Below are 22,126 nucleotides of genomic sequence, written 5' to 3' on the forward strand. Positions count from 1 at the left end.
GAGTATTGGAACTGTTGTATTAACTTACAGTGTTTTGCACTACTTTTTGTGTGGAAGAAACTCTCAATTTCACACAGTCTATTGATTGCGAAAATGTCAACGAATGTTCCGTTGAACTGGGTGAAAGGTGTGACGAAGAAATTATGCATGCCCTTCAGCGTGGAAAGGGGCGACAAATTTTTGGCAGGGCAGGAACTGTTCCAAATAAAGGTAAACAGTTTTTTAGTGTTGTTGGAGCTGGCAGGAAAGACCTGTGTCCTATTAATTTTGTTTTCTAAATCTGTTTGTAAAATATGAACAGCTATTATTATGTTCTTTTTATCACAGCACTTAATTTCATACAACCTGTTTTAACTTATTAAATCGTATATGCACACACATATAAGACTCTGCATAGAGTTCTGCTGATGTATGTGAAATATATTCTTTTACATTGCCTCATGTTCCATTTCCTGTGGCACAGTCTCTCCAATCTCATCCTCAAATGGGTTCCTGTTGGGTTTCAGTACCTCTTGATCGTTCAGAAAATGTAGATGGTCAAAGTACTACAAACTTGGCCCATTCTTCGTCACACTCGCAACCAGATTTAATAGATCTTGTGAATTTACTCAGTTCTTTATGGTAAATAGTTCGCAACGAATTTATTTCTTAAATTAATAATTTCTGTGTTCGCTGTAGTGTCAACAGCACATAACTTCCATATCAGCAAAATGTGAGCCGCTGCCTTTGTATCACTGTCGCTGTATTCCCTGCGTTTAACTTTCCATAAACACGTATGGCCCCTACACAATTCGATAACCTCAGTAATGAATCCTCTAGAGCACTGGCACTTATCTACCATTTTAATTCACTAAGCACAGACGACAGAATAGAAATACAGAGTATTGATATTTCTATTCTGTAGCACGCACAGACGATAAACTTCGTTAATCATTAGAATAAACGGGATGTAAACAAACACAAACGCAACGATTGGTCAGCAGCCGTAGCTCTAGTACACTGGTGTTGTACCGCTCTAGGAAGTAAGTCCAACTTCTGTATTAGACATTTTATTACCATGTCACTGTAAATGAAACTTTAAGACATTCTGATGTATTAACAGCCATCAACGTTTTTCTTAATCATACTTTAGCTACGTAATTTTTATTTCAATAATCGTGTACAGTTAGTGTCTCCGTAAGCGCTATTTGTGCTCTGATAGTCTCACTGTTCAGATATACCACGAAACTGGATGACCCTGCTTCCTGTTTCGTAGTAAAACACGCGCGCGGTACACCGTTAATGGGTAGAAAAAAGTTATTCTTAATGTTTCTCACAACGTTACAGAGAAAAATGAGCTTTTACGTTTGTTGAGAAGCATGATGTACTAACTACAAAATATGTAATTTTGATTGTAATCGTGGCGTAGTAAGTAGCCTAGTTTCTTAATAATTGTGCGGGCTGGTTGGCCGTGGTTCGAAACCCATATTAATCACTAAGTTTTTTGTTCTGTTTCAATATCATAAGCATTTAAATACAAAATTTATCAACATATGGTAGTTAACTAATACTTAATAATCATTTTTTCAAGAAAAAATCATGTCTTCTGGTTTCTAATTACATACCACACACAGAATTCTGGTTTTCATTGCAAATACACATTCTTGATTATCGATATATTATAAAAGATTGTTACAGATTTTGAAATTAAGAAAACATTACACAATTAAATTTTTTGGAGAGAAATGAAAAATAAAATACTCTTTGTTTGAACATGGCCACTGTTTTATAGAACAGATGTGCTCTAACACGATCCAGAGCGATAAGCGTCGTAGAAACACGGAAAACAATTTTCACGGCTTTGAGCCGTGCTGCATTTTTACAGGTGTCATCATACAACTGCTATCTGAAGCCAATAGAATTGATCTGGAGCCCAGTTAAGGGATTTGTCTCGAGAAATAACAAAACATTTAAGCTGCCAAACTTACTGGAACTAATGCACGAAGCTTTGTGCCACATCACTGCCGAACGATGGCGAATTGCAGGACAGCACGTCATAAAAGAGGAGGAGGAGGAGGAAAGGTGGGCTCTTTGGTAGCTTGGGATTCTGTTGTTGATCGCCTCGTTATCTGCTCAGCAGTACTGTAATGTACCGCTTTCTTCGGAGTCCGATATATGCGATGTGGAAGACGTTCAGAGATTACCAGACGACTACCTGTTCAAAAATGGCTCTGAGCACTATGGGACTTAACATCTGAGGTCATCAGTCCCCTAGAACTTAGAACTACTCAAACCTAACTAACCTAAGGACATCGCACACATCCATGCCCGAGGCACGATTCGAACCTGAGACCGTAGCGGTCGCTCGGCTCCAGACTGTAGCGCCTAGAACCGCACGGCCACTCCGGCCGGCCAATTTTCGTCACTCTCGCTTTTAATCACAGTACTATGTTAGCTAAGATTGATAGCATGTTTTCCTTCAGACCACCTAAGAATCGTATCTTCGGAGTTTTTCCATTACTTCCTTTTGTTCAATAATTAAATGACATTTACGTCATTACTACAATTGTTCACATCACTGCTGGTTACTTGGACCAGGTCGCTGGCCAGTGCTTTTCAGGTTAAATGCGCCAGTACAGCTGCTGCTCTTTATTATATCTGAGTTGGTGTACGCGTAACGCAAAGCATAAAAGGTGTCCTCGTACTTCACTGTACTCGAGACAGATTGGCAGTTGGCTTCTGCCCTACGTGAAACGAAATCCAATGAGATTCCTTCAAACACGGAAGAATACATAGTGTAATGTTTACATGAGTTTCATTCTTATGATGTATCTTTACGCTTCGTAGCATATTTGATTATTTGCAGCGATCACCTGCCCACATGCTCCAACTTGTCTGCCCAGATGTGCTTTGTAGGAACATATTTGAGCAGTTTCGCTCTAACCTCCAAGTTCGAAGTTTCCGTACGCATTTCTGCGCAAATCTTCTGTTGCCACGCAACGGACTGTTTGCTCAAATGTGATTTGCGCAGACAGATCGTTTTCTGGACGAGCGTTCAGGTCAAAATATCTTTGAAGTGAGGTGCTTAGTAGCAGCCATCTTGTGTAATGTGTATTGCAGAAATTTGTAAACTGCGTCCTTCAGGTAATAAATAAATAAAAAGAAATTACTGACATGAGGGAAGAAGATACGAAAATTTATTTTGGAACACGAGTGTTACAGCATTTTTGTTATTATTATTATGGTAAATGGATAGGACTTTTGAAACAAGGTGCGAATATGCTCCGAGGAACTGGTGAACTGTCAATATTGTTTTAATTTAATGTGATACAACCTGAATATCGGAAAGCAACTTTATTCCGTATTGAATTGCTGTTATTGGATAACCATTTGCGACTTTGATGATGGTTATGGACAGCGTGTGAATTTCGTATGTAATTTCTTAGGTTATGTTTATTTTGACATAACCTCTGTGTTACTTTCCGTGAAATATATGTTTTGTAATTTCAGCGGAGAAGGTAGTGTTTCTATTCTTATTCTGGTGTACATCAAGAATATATTTTCTACATCAGTTACGGGAAATATTTGGTTGATGTGCCTGCTAGATCTCTACATTTATCCTACTTGAATTCGTAAAGGAAAGTATTTCTGCAACTTTTGGAACAGTTTCCTTGAGTTGTTGTTTCCAGTGAAAGTGGGAAACACTGTTAAATACTTTGTGTTGGGTGAAAGAAGGCAGACAGTGAATTTCGCACATTTACTATATTAGTATGTTAATATCAACTTGCATATCACCTGTGATACAGTGATGTTGGTTAAGGGATAGAAAGAGCGGTGCTGTGATATGGAGTATTGCTCACACAGATAGTAGCGTTTGAAATTGTATGCTTGAATACTTACAATATAAATGCCCGCAGTTACTGTCTATGTAGAAGTATTGTTTATATGGGGGTGAAAGAGGATCCAATAGAAGACATTCTAGCTCTTATTTGCGTGGCTGTTCAGAGTGAGTTGCTATCAAGTTCTTCTGTATAAGGACATTACAACAATTGGTCCAGGAAGAGCTACACTGTGGACAAAAATTACAGTGATAAAAGATGGTTGTACAACATGAGAACAATCTGTGTGTCTGCCTGCAAGCTTCATTTTAAACGTTCTCGTTATTGTACAATATATTTTTAGTGCAGTAAACTGTCTTATTTACAAATTTCACGTTACATGTGTTAGTTTGCATGGTCATATTGCTGAAGTTACAATTCAGATGGAGAGCTACAAAATTCATCTCCCATACTGCATATAGTACTGCAGCTGTAGTATACAATGAATCACTGGCACAAAGAAACAGTAACAATCAATAAATCTTTGTTTGCATGTGATTTTTCTGTTGACATTTTGAGATAGCATGTTCTGACCCTTCATAACATAAGAGATGCATTCTTAATGCTATTTCTGTGTTTTTTTTTGTTCTTTTTTTTTCCAATTTATTTCCTCTGCAATGACTCATGTGCTGTGGTAGGAGTAAAAAATGCTGTTTCTGAGATTTATCTCATAGTGACAATGGATATTGAATACCATTGTTTTTATCTGGCTCCTTGGTTTTCAGGGCCTTCGAACTGCAGCAATGGATCAGAAAAACATTATCTGGATAAAAACAGAGATTACAGATGAGATGTCAACCTCGCCAGACTCCACAGTAAGTGGTATCCTTGTTTGTCTTAGCAGTGTTTCTTTAAGTTGTCTGTGTGTTATTTGGAGCAAATAAACATAATTGTCATATGTCTGGAAGTATGTATAATGTGGTGTATTCGAGATAATATTTTTGTCATACATAACAATTCACAAGATTGCATAAACTATGATTTGCGTTGAATTTCACTGGATTAAAAGGAATAGAGTAGATCAAATGTTTACTAGAATTTAGAGAACTTTGAAATGCACTGTTCAGTGACATTGATAATACATACACATAAACTTGGAGTGTGCTCTTATTCTGTATGCTTACTTCAAATAATTGAGAATTTAAGTTGAAATGTTTTTGTGATTTCTTTATCGACATTACATGATTACTGCTCACATAAAACATTTTTGTAAGTAAGTTTGAAGAGCTGTTCACTGTGGTCACTGTTCTGATAAGTAAGTTTCATATTAATCTGTAAATTTGCATTGGTGTGGCCGAGCGGTTCTAGGCGCTTCAGTCTGGAACCGCGCGAGCGCTATGGTTGTGGGTTCGAATCCTGCCTCAGGCATGGATGTGTGTGATGTCTTTAGGTTAGTTAGGTTTAAGTAGTTCTAAGTTCTAGGGGACTGATGACCTCAGATGTTAAGCCCCATACTGCTCAGAGCCATTTGAGCCATTTTTTAGCATTTCTCTTTGAATATGTAAACTGGATGTCAGTAAATTTACATTTCAGACAAATTTCTTACTGGAGCTTAATGAATGGTTGACAGCACTGTTTGCGTGCACACTGATAGATTACAATTTCAGTAATAGTGTGGGTTGAACCTACTGGTAACAGGTTCTTGACTCTAATCCTTGGTGGAATGATATGGCATATGACATATGTGTACAGAGATATAATGCAACACTGGCAATATTTATTTTGCTTATATATTATGTTTTGGAATAGATGATGTGGCAACAAACTGGTCTGTATTATAGTATGGTACGTGTTTGGGATTATGCTGTGACAGTTTGGTTTTGAGAGCCAAAACCAACAAATATTATGTCCCCAGAATAGCTGAATACTTGTTACAGTATTTATTTTACGCCTGTTGCATTTTTGTGAGTGGTTTGTTTTTACAATTTTGGTAATGATGTGGGTCCGTTCAGGTTGATGAGACTTTCAGGTTCACATTTTCTACTAAATATATATTAAAACTAACCTTATTACAATTTGGTAGGTGAAACAAACCCTAGCTTAAAATAATAGTCTTATAAGATTAATTGAAAGCTGTAGAATTTATGAATACCAATTATGCCAATTTGAACACTGGTTAACTGTGGATTGGAACCTCAGAAATTATTGAAATACCACACTGAAGTTTCTCTCATAACTTGTGATGCTTCAGTGGGTGGACTGAACATTTTCTGTGGCCCTTGAGAACACATTTAGCACATTGTATTAACTAAAAGACACCTAAATTTCAAAAGCACATAAAACTTAATTTTTAGTCTATGTATGTTTTGTATCATAAACAGATGCATTTGACTAACCTCCTCACTATGAAGCAGTGATTCCTATTCCTCGGACCAATATCTTATTGTAAATCGTCACACCAAATGCATATGTGGCAGTTCTCATTCCTGAAACATACTATCAATGTATTTTCTATCCGATACATTGTTTCCCAGAAATGTATGTTTGACTCAAAATTGTCGTGGTTGCCATACTTGAGAGACCAGAAAGTCAGAACCCTCAAGGCAGTGAGTCTCTTAAAGTGCCTTAGCCACCAATCTTGGGGAGTGGACAGGGCATGTGCACTCCAGTTTACAGGGCTTTCGTGCATTTGCAGCTGGACTATGGGTGCACGGTGTATGGCTCAGCTTATGTGAAGAACATTGTCACTGTCATTAGGATGGCCACGGGTGCTTTTAGGACCAGATTCATACCTCTGTGCTGAGGCCAGAAAACTGCCACTTACCACCCGGCAGCAGCTTCTCATGGTGCATCAGGTCTGTAAGTTCCTCATAGCTCCAACTTCACCCGCACACCATACTGTTGCTTGTTCATCTCAGGAATGCCTTTTATCCAACCATCCATGAACCACAATGCTGTTTCACGTCTTCATGTAGCACGTGTTGGAGTCACTCGGTGTGGAGCAAGCACAACCCTGAATCCAAGGTTTTACTCATCTGCCATCCTGGTTACTGGAAAAAGTGCAGAGTGATTTTAAATTTGGTGCAGTACAGGAGAGATTGCACTCGTGCTTGCATTTTAATGTGATATTTTCTGACGTTTTAGCTGAGCAACACAACTATGTAGCTGTTTATGGGTGGGTAAAAACGGGGATTCTGCTGGTTGCTGTGTTGCTTTCCCAGATTGTGTCCTCAAGATCTGACAGCCTCCACTGCCTTTGATGTAGAATTATATGTGATCTTTCAGGCACTGGAGCAGATGAAACGTTTTTCCAGTGCTAACTTTCTAGTATGTTCAGATGCTGTAAGTGCCCTTTCCTTGCTGACATGTTTGTACCCAGTGGATAAAGTAGCCCAGACTATCCCTGATGCCACCCTCCAACTAGGACAACTAGTGAAGGAGGTGTCTTTCTGCTGGGTACCAGGGCACATGGGAATTGCAGGAAATGAAAGGGCAGATCAAGCAGCTAAGGGGCGTGTCTTGATCCTGAGGTATTTCAGTGTGCCATCGCCCTGCATACTATGACCTCCCTGTTGAGCCCCAGAGTTCTGTGTTGGTGTGAGGATGAGTGATTGAAAATGACCAACAGTAAGCCCCATGTGGTCAAGCCCACAACTCAGCCATGGCGTACCTCCTTCCAGCCATATATCAATGGGATGAGGTCCTCTTCACGTAGGCCACAGTCCTATGATGCATGCCTTCTTTCTCTGGTGAGAGGATCCTCCATGTGTGGCACTTCTGGTGTACAGATCACTTTAAGCCACATGTTATTAGACTATATTTTGTTTTCCAACAAGCAGGCTGTGGCTGATTTGTTGAAAGAAATGCAATCTATTTTATATAAATACCAAATGAATGTGGTTTGAATTTTAAAGTTTTGTGAATTGTTTACCTTTTTTACCAAGATTTTAGGGAACAGGTTTTCATTTGTTCACAAGGTGACAGGGTCTCCCATATTTTACGTAAGTGGCCAGCCAGTGACATTTTCCTCTGCTTTCCTTTAAACTTCTTTCTCAGTTTGCTTGTGTTTTAGCCTCCTCTATAGCATCTTTAATTCTTACTCATTGTCTTAGTGTGTTTGATACATTTTACTAATTTTTCCACATTCTTTTCTTTTAATTTGTGTAAGAGTGCTGATAACCTCATTGTTGAGTGGCCGTAAGCACTCCCATCACATTGGCGTCTGGTAGCATGCTCGACTGACAGTTGGCTGGAGCTATCTGTGGATAGCAGTAAGGATTGTAAACTACCCATGAAGTTTTTTGTATTGCTAGTGCATTCGTGCCTAGGCAATATTTGGCATCTTGTGACCACCTTAACTCAAATATTGCTGCCAATGTTTGGCATTATGCAGAGAGATCATGCTAAATTCTTGTAGTGTTATCTTTCCATAATGATGAAATAATCTGAAGTCCTTATGTTTATATGAGATTGAGATGATAAATTTAATTTTTCAATCCTAGGAAGGTAATTTCACACTTAAGTTTCAACTGGTTTTGTATTTCAGGTTGTGAACTGTCTTCATTGACTACCACAAGAGCAGTAGCAGAGAGCTAAGTGAATCAGTGTCATGTTTGCTTTGTGGCACTAAGTTTGTCTCATTGTCTAAGGCAAGGGTAGTTGCTGCCTCAGATCTCTCTGGACTGCTGATGTGTGTCACTTAAGTTTTTCTTTTTTTCTTTGGGAATAGCCAGAGCAAAGTCTGGTAACAAAGTGCCAAACAAATCTTTGTATTGTGCCACCTAAAAAGCAGCATACTTGTATTTATTTTTATTTTTGTCAACATTCTTCTGTAATGCAGTAAACATCATTCGTTATTAGTTTGTTATTTGTTCACTGGCAAGACCTTTCCTATCCCCATGTGGCACCTGTGCACATGACCAATGAATCAGGAAGAATGAAATGTTGGATGGTTTTCCATGCAGAATACACATTTTAGAAAGTATCAGAAGATAACAATGCTTAAAAACCAAACATGCTTTGAGGGCCTGTTATAAAAAGAGTACAACAAATATTTCACCACATAAATATACTTAGCACAGCTAAGAATTGGCAACATGGCTGCAACTATTAGGCAACCCTGTGATAGTGCACTTACTTTTACATGTGGTTCTAAATTGTTTCAGTAAATTCGCTTGGAATTCCCTCTGGATTTCATTGACTTTCACTATATAATCCTCATGTAAGATGTGACAGAAAATTTAATTTGAAACAAATACTAATAGAGAGATAGAGGGGCTGGCCAGTACTTACCTCAGCTCAGTACAACCGATAGATACACAAAAGACAGAACCGAAAATTTATGTTCCTAGCTTTCGGAACAAATGTTCCTTCATCAGGGTGGCGAGAGGGGAAAGAAAGGGAAGCCAACTTCCCTCTGACAACCATGCCTCCATCCTTGCTACCCTCCCTGTTTTCCTTTCCCTGTCACTTCATAACCAGTGTTGTGAGTAACTGAATCCACTTTCCCTTCTTCCCTTTCTCTCCCCTCTTTCCTCCCTGATGAAGGAACATTTGTTCTGAAAGCTAGGAATGTAAATTTTCGGTTCTGTTCTTTTGTGTATCTGTTGGCTGTACTGAGCTAAGTACTGGCCAGCCCCTCTATCTCTTTGTTAGTATTTGTTTCACATCTTTATATGAGATTTTCCATTAGTCATTTAGAAAATTAAATTTTTAATTTTGAGCTACTGAAAAGCCAAGCTTCACATAAGGAACAACAGGTCTTACCTTTAACATTGTCATGAGGCTCAGCGGCCAATATTGTGTTGAGGGAGATCTGCTTCCAGCAGTGCATTGTTAGCTTAGTTGTTCCCAACCTCTGTTGTAATCCAATGGTGGTGCAAGTCCTCAGTTCTAATCAAGTGCAGACCTGTGCGGTCTAGGTTATAATTTTCTGTTTCACTTAATTCAACTGGAAATTGCTAGAAAAAGTTCTTTAACAAAATCTGAAGAAAACCTTTACGCATTACATCTCAATAGCTTGACTCGCTAAGCTGTGTTAATGGTCATAGATGGCTGCTTTGTGAAGCCAAGCTGCTTCATTACACAAATGTCTCTAAAGAACTTTGACTTGACCATTGACTATACAAATTTGATCTCTGTTGGTCCATCATGACCAGGGGAGTTGACTGGTATGTAATTGTCAATATCAGTAGAATTCACCAACAGCTGTATTCTTTTAAGGTATTATTTTGTTTTATTGTGAAAGAAACCAGCTTTGGCATTTCATTATACCATCTTCAGGCCCCTGCATAATAAGAGAATACATGTAGCATTTAAGGCTGTGCGAAGAAAGCTTACAGAAAGTGACGGATAATCAATCATAATACTGCTTAAGCTTAAAAATGAAAGTAGTGGCATTAAATCAAATCTTTGTGTACATCCAGCACAGTAGACCAAAACATGTGCATATTTGTTGGTCATAAAACAATTTCACACCACATATTTACAAGGGAACATGTAAATACATTAAAAAGATCAGCATTAGACAGTACACAATCAAGGGTGCTGTTGAAACAAAGCTCATTTTTTAATTCTTCTTTTCCTTTTGTTATAGATGAGGAAGTGCCTAGTACATATGAGAACCAATCTACATTTAAAGTAAAATATTATACAGTAAACTATGAAGTACAATAGTATGCATATCACCATCCTAAGCACTATCACAGAGAGTGTTACAACTAGTTGTCACAGCAGAAACAATGCAAAACCCAACGGCAGTCGACTTATCAAGAGAAAATAGCATGCAGTGTGAACGCTAAGAATATTCACAATTACCTTGTGGCCTAGGTCATACAGCAAATTGAATATATATGATTTGGTTTCCTTTATATCCCTTAACAGGTTGGCACTACCACGGTGAAACAAACCAACAAGGATCTCAAATCATACTTAAGTAAGGTGACTGCTCTAAGTTCTCATCCAACAACATCGCACAGTTTCACTGGGAGTATGAGGCACTACCTTAACGACCTATCTATAGAAGAAAAACCATCTAAATAAAAATTCATAGCAAGTCACTATAGGGAACATGAGTATGGAAAAAGTAAAAGGTAAATGAATGTGCGAAAACCACCATATCATAAAAGTTGAAGCACATAACACGAGTAACATCATCTAACACCATTAACACCAAAACTTGGCTATAGTAATGGCATCACAACATAGATTGGACAAGAAGAGAATAGAAGCTTTCGAAATGTGGTGCTACAGAAGAATGCTGAAGATTAGATGGGTAGATCATATAACTAATGAGGAGATTTTGAATAGGGTTGGGGAGAAGAGAATTTTGTGGCACAACTTGACTAGAAGAAGGGATCACCAATTTAGTATTGGAGGGCAGCTTGGAGGGTAAAAATCGTAGAGGGAGACCAAGAGATGAATACACCAAGTAGATTCAGAAGGATGTAGGTTGCAATAGGTACTGGGAAATGAAAAAGGTTGCACAGTATAGAGTAGGATGGAGAGCTGCATCAAACCAGTTTCAGGACTGGGGACCACAACAACAACATTTTCCCTAAGTTGCATGGGGAAGTAAGGACAACGCTGACATGCTGATAAACTAACCAGGTCCTAATCATACTCGTAAGGTGTAGTCAAAACATACTGAATTCCCACAAGTGAACTAGGGAATGTGTCAGTTTGGGTCTAAACATGCAACTGGCTGAAAGGTGGTAGCTGACAACAGATAACACTATATTTCATTATAAGGAAGCAGTGAAACGCTTCATTGTCGTAAGTATAAATGTAGCATATAAGATACCAAGAAACTGAAAACATGGTCACTAATAAAAATTTGCTGCCTGCCAAGGGAGTAAACTGCTATGAAGTGGATACAAAGAGTTGTAGAAGACAGGATGTACGAGCTCATATGAAGGTGACATATTGTACGCCTCAGCTAAACATTCAGTGCGTTATAGTGAGGTTGAAAAATTACATTCATACTAACACTGTTAGACAACAAAATATCGGAGAAGAAATGTATAGTGTTGGAAACCACAGGTCAAACATATAAGGGCTTCAATAATGTAGAGGTGCATAAATAGTACTGAACAAAAGTAACACCTATTGTCCAAAGATAAACCCCCAAAAATAACAATATGAAATTTACAAAAATATGTCCCTTGAATGACATATGACTAAGACACTGACATGCCATAACTATCATGGGTTATTCTAGCTCTGGATTATATATATACAGGGTGTTACAAAAAGGTATGCCCAAACTTTCAGGAAACATTCCTCACACACAAAGAAAGAAAATATGTTATGTGGACATGTGTCCGGAAACGCTTACTTTCCATGTTAGAGCTCATTTTATTACTTATCTTCAAATCACATTAATCATGTGATGGAAATGCACATCAACAGAATGTACCGGCATGACTTCAAACACTTTGTTGCAGGAAATGTTCAAAATGCCCTCCGTTAGCAAGGATACATGCATCCACCCTCCGTCGCATGGAATCCCTGATGCGCTGATGCAGCCCTGGAGAAGGGCGTATTGTATCACAGCCATCCACAATACGAGCACGAAGAGTCTCTACATTTGGTACCGGGGTTGCGTAGACAAGTGCTTTCTAATGCCCCCATAAATGAAAGTCAAGAGGGTTGAGGTCAGGAGAGCATGGAGGCCATGGAATTGGTCCGCCTCTACCAATCCATCGGTCACCGAATCTGTTGTTGAGAAGCGTACGAACACTTCGACTGAAATGTGCAGGAGCTCCATCGTGCATGAACCACATGTTGTGTCGTACTTGTAAAGGCACATGTTCTAGCAGCACAGATAGAGTATCCCGTATGAAATCATGATAACGTGCTCCATTGAGCATAGGTGGAAGAACATAGGGCCCAATCAAGACATCACCAACAATGTCTGCCCAAATGTTCACAGAAAATCTGTGTTGATGACATGCGGATTCTCGTCAGCCCACACATGTTGATTGTGAAAATTTACAATTTGATCACGTTGGAATGAAGCCTCATCCGTAAAGAGAACATTTGCACTGAAATGAGGATTGACCTATTGTTGGATGAACCATTCGCAGAAGTGTACCCATGGAGACCAATCAGCAGCTGATAGTGCCTGCACATGCTGTACATGGTACGGAAACAACTGGTTCTCCCGTAGCACTCTCCATACAGTGACGTGGTCAACGTTACCTTGTACAGCAGCAACTTCGCTGATGCTGACATTAGTGTTATCGTCAACTGCACGAAGAACTGCCTCATCCATTGCAGGTGTCCTCATCGTTCTAGGTCTTCCCCAGTCGCGAGTCATAAGCTGGAATGTTCCGTGCTCCCTAAGACGCCAATCAATTGCTTCGAACGTCTTCCTGTTGGGACACCTTCATTCTGGAAATTTGTCTCGATACAAACGTACCGCACCACGACTATTGCCCGGTGATAATCCATACATCAAATGGGCATCTGCCAGCTCCGCATTTGTAAACATTGCACTGACTGGAAAACCACGTTCGTGATGAACACTAACCTGTTGATGCTACGTACTGATGTGCTTCATGCTAGTACTGTAGAGCAATGAGTCGTATGTCAACACAAGCACCGAAGTCAACATTACCTTCCTTCAATTGGGCCAACTGGCGGTGAATCGAGGAAGTACAGTACATACTGACGAAACTAAAATGAGCTCTAACATGGAAATTAAGCGTTTCCGGACACATATCCACATAACATCTTCATTTGTGTGTGAGGAATGTTTCCTGAAAGTTTGGCTGTACCTTTTTGTAACACCCTGCATAAAACAAAAGGCGAAAAGATTTGTTTCCATGGCACCCTTGATTTTATACTGTCTAGCGCTGATCTTTTTAATGTATTTACATTTTCCATTCTAAATATGTGGTGTGAAATAGTTTTATGGCTAATAAATATGTACACATGTTGTAGTCTATTGTGCTGGATGTACACAAAGATTTGGTTTAACCCCACTAATTTTATTTTTAAGCTTTGTTCACCTTTATATAATAAAATAAAATAATACCTTAAAGTATACTGCTGTTGGTGTATTTTGTTGATGCTGACAAATACAAATTTGAGTTCCGTTCATCACGTAGGAAGCATATGTCAGGGGAGTAGTTGTGAAGTGAATATAGTTCCTCTGTGTTAAATCTGTTAAATAGGATTTAGGCATCCCTGTAGATGTTTACTCACTCTAACATTAGCAATTTCCTTCCACTCTGTGGAGCTCCAAAAAATAGATATCTTTGTTGGTTTGAATCTTAACTGAATGCCTTAAATATCACTTTTGATCAGCTTTAAGTTCTCCATGAATCTGTATGTGCACAGACAATGTGTAGGGAGCCTGTATTGCTATAGCTACAAGGTGTCCACATAGTTTATCACATACATTTACCATAAGAAATAAAACCATGGCAGCAATAATCATTATAGCATGGAGAATCACTTCTAATGGGAAAGAAACTGGATATAAAGCATTAAAGAGTAACATTAAACAACATAGTACTGTAGTCTGATTGGATCACAAACTATAAATTAATTTTGAGTCATACCCATGTCTTGCATATTAGTGTAATACAATACTCATCATATAAAAGCAGGCCATCTTCCTCCGTTGCTACTGAGTGGCAGCAGAACACACACATAGAAGGAGGTTATGTGTGTGTTCTGCCACTGCTTGATGAGTAGACTTTGTCTATCCACTTATATTACTTTGTCAAAAATTGTTTTTGCTGTATTAGTCCATTGCTATTGAGTTTGAAATGCAAATTGTAGACTTTTAGGTGGGGCATTTCTGAACAACAGTATAGCATTTTATGCTTTCCAGAGCAGTGAGTGGTATCTAATACTTTCAACAAAGTGTGATGGAACCCTGCGACAGTCGCTACCAGATGCCGCAAGTGGACCCTGGAGATCTGTGATGAATGCAATGTTCAGAGGCAGGCAGTCTGCCAAGAAATCTTTCGCAAAAATGTTATTGCTTGGAACTATTATCAGCAGTGTGTCAGAAAGGAGAAAATATATTGCAGCTGTGTTACCATTATCCTAAAGACTTTTAACATTCAGATGAAAAGCGATGAAAAAATTTGTATAAGGAGCAGTTTCAAATGTGAGATGTCACATTTAGATGACATATTGTTTACTGCTACACCATGGGTCTACATGTATCATACCATGTTGAACAGGAAGTAAGACTTGCTACAGGAACTGCCAAACTGCCAAATCTAGTGTTGCCAGATTGTGCAGGTAACTGGACATAGGGCATGGCCAGGTTAATTGTTGCATATCATAATCATTGCAGATTTATATTCAGCAGTGGCTAGACAGAGGCTCAGTTTTATGCTGGAGAGTGTATGTGTGTGCAGCTGCATTGGCTGAATTCAGAATTCCAGAAGTGCAATTCTGGAAGTTGACTGGGCTGAGGGGTTGTGCCAGGTAAAGTGGGTGCTGAGAGAAAAAGAGCCAGAGGGTGGGTTAGGGAAGAGCGGCTGACGGCTTGGAGGGAAGCGGAAGATATAAAAGATAGGAATGCTTGAGGGAGAGGCAGCAGGTGCAACTACCCCCCCCTCCCAGTTGTCAGAAGCTCTTCTCCCAGCCACCCTTCCTGCCACTCCCATCTCCCCCCAGCCTGTGTGTGTGTGTGTGTGTGTGTGTGTGTGTGTGTGTGTGTGTGGGCGCATGGGGAGGGGATGTGGGGTCCATAGGTGTGATGTGCGTAATGAGTGCTGATAACAGCACTTTCCTTGGGAAATGTTTTTGCACAACTTACAGTTACTGTGAGTAAGTCTTAAGGCATTTCAGAAACACTCAATCTTAGATTTAAAAAAAGGGAATTTTGAACTATTTGATGTGAATAGTGAGTTTATTGAGTTCTGCAGCAGACAATAATTGAACATACTTTGCAGAAACACACTCTAGTGTTAAATGACATAAGTCATTGGTTGCAGGAAGGCGATAATTTGACTACTGATTGTGCACATGTGCTTAAGCACGTTTTGGAGAACGGGGGTCATGCCTTCACCACCTGGAGCACAAGGAAGGTACGCACCAATCAAAAAAAAAAAAAAAAAAAAAAAAAAAACACCTCAACCTCAAGGTGTGCTACATGCTGCTGAGGTGAATGGCTGTTGAGGTAAAACAGTCTCTAGTGGGCAATCTTTGGGGCACCTGCTGCCACCAATTGTATAAGGCTTGCTCAGGCATGCAGGGCTGTGCCTGGGTTGACGGTAGTTTCTCTAGCATCCCTATGGAATGGTCTCGTCAAGCTGCTACTACTACTGATGGGATGGGTGTACTGTCAGGTAGAACCTACACCCACTCATCAGAAAGAGCTTGGTTGGTCAGCCCTCCGAAAAGAAGTCTCGGAATCATGGTAACAGGGTATTAGGTTGCCATAACACTTTCATTGTAATCAGATGAACAGGGGGAACCTTTGAGAAGATATCCTCTTTATATATTCGCAAGTTATTGAGAGGCATTGCTGGGTCTCTAAAAAGTGTCAAACTACTTTGTAATGGAACACTTGTAGTTGAAAATGCTAATTCAACTCAAATATCTAAGCTCTTGGGATGTATGGCCTTAGGTGACTACCCGGTAGAGTCTGAGTTGCATAGCACCATTAACTTTAGTAAGGGGGTGGTTACCTGCTCCAGTGTAATGGAGGTGGACCCAGCAGAGTTATGTGAAGAATGGAAAAATATGTGTATCACGGAATTGCAGAACTATATGAGGAGAGTCAATGGCAAATTGGAAAAATCGGCAGCATTTATTCTAACTTTTAGTACTCTGGAATTACCAGAACATATCCTTGTACGCTATATCTGTTTCAAGGTTTGCCCGTTTGTTCCTAACCCAGTGTGCTGCTATAAATGCCAAAGATTTGACCATACAACTATGAGGTGTAATGGGAGGGGTGTGTGTGGAAATTGAGGAGACTCAGCTCATGAATAAGTCAATTCTTGTACACTTCCTCCAAAATGTGTAAACTGCTCTGGGGATCACCCAGAGTGGAGCAGAAAGTGTGAAGTTAACAAGGGAAGGAAAATTCAGGAGTTGAAAGTCAAGAGATGCATACCCTGTGGCAAAGCTAAAAAACCTCTCAAAGCTGTGCAACTGCCAGTTTTGGCTACTTCTTTCTTGTCTGCCCTTAAGACACCTATCGCCAAGTGTGATGCCTCCACACACTCGGACCACAGATTCAAGTACAAGCACATGCACTTGTCAGTGTACCTGCAGGGGAATGCTCCACTTGAAACTGAAGTCATTCAGAAGCCATCAGCAATGGTCTTACCACCTAAGCCACATACCACTACAAAATATCAGAAGCCAACTAAGCTATCCCTGCAACTCAGGTGACCAGCTCCTCCCATCAGTAAAGAAAAACATCCTTTGAAAAGTAGTTCCAAGTCCAAGAAATCTGTAGTTAAACCTCTGAATTGGCAAGCTCTCTCCCTGTCTGATAGGGACTATGCTCTTGAGAATATGGACTTCCAGTCAGAGGAACTGGAGAGCAGGGAACTGGCTAACATTCCCCCTGACCTCCCAAATAAATCAGTGCTTCCGAGAAAGAAAAGGACAACCATCACCAAACCATGGCTTCCACAGAGTCTTCTGTGTTGCAGTGGAATTTGAATGGATATCACTTACATTTGGAAGGACTACAGCTCCTGGACCAGGAGAGACAGTTCTGCATCTGCTTACAAGAAGCACATCTTAGTCACCAACACACCTGTATTATGAGGTTACCACCTTTACAGGAAGGACAATACTGGTCGAGACAGGGTTAAAGGTAGAGTAGCTGTTTCCATGATGACAGATACTTTCTCCTTGTGTGTGTGTGGGGGGGGGGGGACTTCAAGGCACACAATATGCTGTGGGGTTGAGCTACCACTTGCTCCAGGGCTTGGATGATTGAGCAACTTGTCCATTCTGAGAATATCTGCCTTATGAATGCGGGTCAGATGACCCACTTCTTCGCAGCTACGGAGTCTTTTTCAGCCATTGGCCTTTGTTTTTGTTCCCCAGCTATTGCCAACTCAGTTCAGCGGGAAGTAACCACAGATTTACATTTTAGTGACCACTTACCAGTGTGGATCTGTCTGCTGACTAGGACGGTGGTGGCTGACAGGAGGCCACAAAGATGGATGATACAAACGGCAAATTGGTTGCAGTATAGTTGACACGCTATTTCTGAACAAAAGGATTGCGCGCAGGAGACAGTGCACACATCATTTGTGAGATCCAATGGGCAGCCACATAGCCCATCCCCTGGGCTGGTAACCACCTCAGACGACGGCATGTGCCTTGGTGGAATGACACTGTCGATTGGCAATTGAGGCCAGACAAACAGCTTAGCGGAATTTCATACACTGTTCAGCTACAGAAAATCTTCATGCCCTCAGATCTTAGAGAGCATGTGCAAGGGGAGTTATAAAAGAATGGAAGAGGGCTTCCTGGAGGGAATTCATGACTTCTGTTAATCGGTCCACCTCCACTGTGCAAGTTTGGGTATCAGTAAGAGTTCAGGAAAGGATAGTACATGCACTCTTACAGCCTTGTCAAGTAATGGGCTGTTACTATGTTATCCAGTCCTGCTTTTCAGGTGTTCTGTGGGACTGCGGAAATGCGGAAGCTCAATTTTTTTCTCGCATAGTGAGGAATTCTACCACCTCAATTCTCCACGTAGGAGCAGGAATCAGTGTTGTCTGCAGCCAGAGACACTGCTCCAGGACCTGATGAGATCCATTATGCCATGCTTCATCATCTGTGCTCTGAAGCGAAAGGAAAGTTCCTCTCTTGTTTAAATCAGATTTGATTTGGTGGACAGTACCCCACGACTTGGAAGGAGGCAAATTAATTCCATTTTGGAAACCAGGCACAGACTGTAGCACCCATAACAGTTATTGTAGTGTAACCCTTTTGAAGTTGTATGGGTAAGACCCTTGAACGCATGGTCAACCATCGCCTCGTCTGGCTGCTTGAATCCCGAAGTCACCTGAGCAGATGCTGCACACCATGAGGGCATTCGAAAAGCATCTGGAGCCTTTTGGACCAGACCAGTTCAGAGACTGTGTGCAGAGGCTGGTGAACCACCACTCTGGATTTGGCGGTGTATCCTTTTGGTTTGGCAGGTGCTGGAAATCTGTCACCTGAATCATCGATATTTAGTTCAGTGGTCCAACCCAGCTTTGAACGACTCTTCAGGAATCGGCCCCATGCAACCAAGCCATTTGAGTTGTGTGCTACAGACTGTTTCAAGGATCTGGATCTATCGGGTATCAAAATCAGTGATGGAACGTATTGACACTTTGGCATCTTCAGAGGCCCAAAGTGCTTTTATGCTTGATAGAAAACTTGTACTCCAGATTTTATTTTTATAACTTTGATTTTGTCCATTTTAAATTCGTATCTGTTTTATCATGACTTATGCAGTTGGATCCCAGCAAGAGAATGTCCTCAGTTATTCTGCTGCGTTCCCTGCTAGGGTTTCTAAAGTGTGTCTGCCAAAATACTTTACAAATTATGATGCGGAATTATTGGCATTCTGATGGCAGTGGAGAGGGTTTCTTGTCTGTTCTGACACGCTTAATGCACTGCGGCCATTACACCAAATGTATCCAGTAGACCAGCTGATTCAGCTCATCCATGACTCCTTACAGCGGCTCCAACATTGTGACAAGGAGGTGATCTTTTGCTGGGTACCTGGCCACATTGGGACACAGGGCAACAACATGGCTGGCAAAGCTATCAAGCAAGCATGTTGGGATGGTGCTGTCCCTCAGTATCCCATTCCATTGCATGCTATCATCTCATTTTCTGACAGGTGCATCATGCGTCAGTGGGAGACTGAATGGTTGCAGGTGACAGGCAACAAACTATGGTCACCCAAATCGACCACAAAGGCATGTTGCACTTCATGTCAGTGTAACTGCCAGAAGGAGGTTATGCTTACTAGACTGTGCATAGAGCATAGCCCTTTAACACATGGCTTCCTCCTACAGGAGGAGGGTCCACCACCCTGTGAAGTTTGTGGCTTGCACTTTCAGTTCAGCATATTTTGGTTATGTGTGTCCTGTACACTGATATTGGGGCAGCCATGAGTCTCAATGGAGATTTTCCCACCATCCTCACAGATAGTGATTCCAGTGTTACAAGGATGGTGAAATTTTGTGAAATGATAGGCCTCATCCCTAAATTTGTGGAGAAAGGAGGCAGACTTAATACATTATAAACTGCTCTGCGTGTGGGAGCAGCCTTCGTCCCCACACATGAGATTAGCATGCTGACTTTTCGTCAGGGCGCTGATGACCATGATGTCAAGTGTTCCTCATCTCGAATAATTATCATCATCATTGTCGTCATCACAAAAAGAAGATGCATGTGTTCAGATCCGAAGGATATGGTGGCCAATTGAGGCCCATGCCAGTGGCCTCTGGGTACCCCAGAGCCAGAATACGCTCCCCAAAGTGCTTCTCCAGGACATCAAACACACTCCTGCTTTGATGGGGTCGAGGCCAGTCTTGCACAAAATCAGGGTTACTTTGGATAATGTGGATGAAACCATCTTCCAAAACATTCAAGTACCATTTGGTAGTCACTGTGTTATCAAGGAATATCACACCAATTATTCCACAACAGGAAAGTGCACACTGCAGTCACCCATTGAGACTGAAGGGACTTCTCAATCGTGAAATGCAGATTCTCAGTGCCTGAAATGCGCCAATTTTGCTTACTGACAAACCTATCCAAATGAAAGTGAGCTTCATCACTAAACCAAACCATACAGTGCATACTAATTCCCATCATGCTCTGCAGCCAGCCATGCTGTTTGAACATCCTAACACAAACTGTTGAGAAGTTATGACTATTTTATTTCATATAGTTCAAGAATTGTCGCCCTGTATCTGGATACCAATTCTGTTTGAACAACTGAGGAAAGCAAGGGTATAAAACCTCAAAGAAGACCATGCCTGGTGAGTAACTGTGGTGTTGATACCAATTACTGGATGGCTAACAGTTAGTTAACAATTAGTTAACAATGTAGGAAAAAGACCAATTGTTACTTACCATAAAGAAGACACGTCAAGTTGCAGACAGATACAGTTATAGGTTACTTACATAGCTTTAAGCCACAGCCTTAATCAGTAGCGCATGCACGCGTGTGCGCACACACAACACACAAAAGTAAGTACATATCATGCATATGCCAATTCCAGCATCTGAGGCCAGATTGCAACTATCACGTGGAATGCAAGCAGCAATCTGGAGGGGATGGGGAAGGGGAAGGAATAGTAGGGTACGGATGGGGGGAGAGACAAATGCTGTGTGGTGGTGTATGCAAAGACTACATTGCCAATAGGCACAATGTCAGGAGGTTGTGGGGCAGGGAAGTGGGCAAAAAGGAACAAAAAAATGTAAATAAATGTCTTTTGGTTCTGCCTGTCTGCAACTTGATGTCTCCTTTATGGTAAGTAACAATTTGCCTTTAAATACATCATTGATATTCCTACCTGGAGTTTTCACTGTTGGTGTTAGTTCGTTTCATGTTCCATGGATCATTTATACAGTTAATAATAATGTAACAATAGAATGAAGAGGATAGTTGCTACTCACCATATAGTGGAGATACTGAGTAGCAGAAAGGCACAACAAAAAGTCTGTGGGAAAGTTAGCTTTCAGCCAACAAGTGCTTTGCAAGGTCTTTGTTGGCTGAAAGCTAAGCTTCTGACAGTCTTTTTGTTGTGCCTTTCTGTGACTTGGCATCTCTGCTTTATGGTGAGTAGCAACTCTCATTTTCATCATGATGTTACATTCCATCCTGTATTTTCCAGTGTTTGGTTAATCATAAAGGTGTGAAATGAGTATGAGTTCAGATAAACCACTTTACTAGCTAGTGGACAAAACCATATGGCCTTAAATTTTACCTAAAGATCATTATATTCACCATATATCCATCTGTCTGCAGGCTAATCTCTGGAACTGCTGTTGGGATTTTTATCTGGTTTTCCCAAATAGATACACTTATAAGGTTTTTGTACATAATTTATAAATATTTAGTAAAAATTATCTGAATTATGATGAATTAAATTGTGAAAACAATGCCACTGACACCTATCCACCAAAACTCGAGAGGGTGGTAGTGCATTAGCAGAAAGCATGACCAAAATCACTATGTGATGGTCTAGTGACAAGAGCGTTTGGCTATAAACTGAAAGATTGCAGAATCGGATCCTGACCATGTCACTTTCTTCACTGTGCCCTTTAACCTAGCATTCACCTCTCAGTGAGGTGGTGAGTTGGCAGAAACGAAATGT

At 40.6% G+C, this 22,126-nt stretch overlaps 1 protein-coding gene across 2 annotated transcripts in view; it reads left to right on the forward strand.

Moving 5' to 3' along the window:
* Positions 1-3,032: 3,032 nt before the first annotated feature.
* LOC126108691 (zinc finger protein ZFP2-like) overlaps positions 3,033-22,126 on the forward strand; it is a 174,262-nt gene continuing 155,168 nt past the window's right edge. For both annotated transcript variants that reach the window (XM_049914009.1, XM_049914008.1), the window contains exons 1-2: positions 3,033-3,123; positions 4,583-4,672. In XM_049914009.1, coding sequence (XP_049769966.1) covers positions 4,601-4,672 — 72 coding nt within the window. In that variant the 5' untranslated portion in view covers positions 3,033-3,123; positions 4,583-4,600. The remainder of the gene's footprint in view (positions 3,124-4,582; positions 4,673-22,126) is intronic.

This window comes from Schistocerca cancellata, chromosome 11 (genome assembly GCF_023864275.1).
Source record: "Schistocerca cancellata isolate TAMUIC-IGC-003103 chromosome 11, iqSchCanc2.1, whole genome shotgun sequence".
Lineage (NCBI taxonomy): Eukaryota > Metazoa > Arthropoda > Insecta > Orthoptera > Acrididae > Schistocerca > Schistocerca cancellata.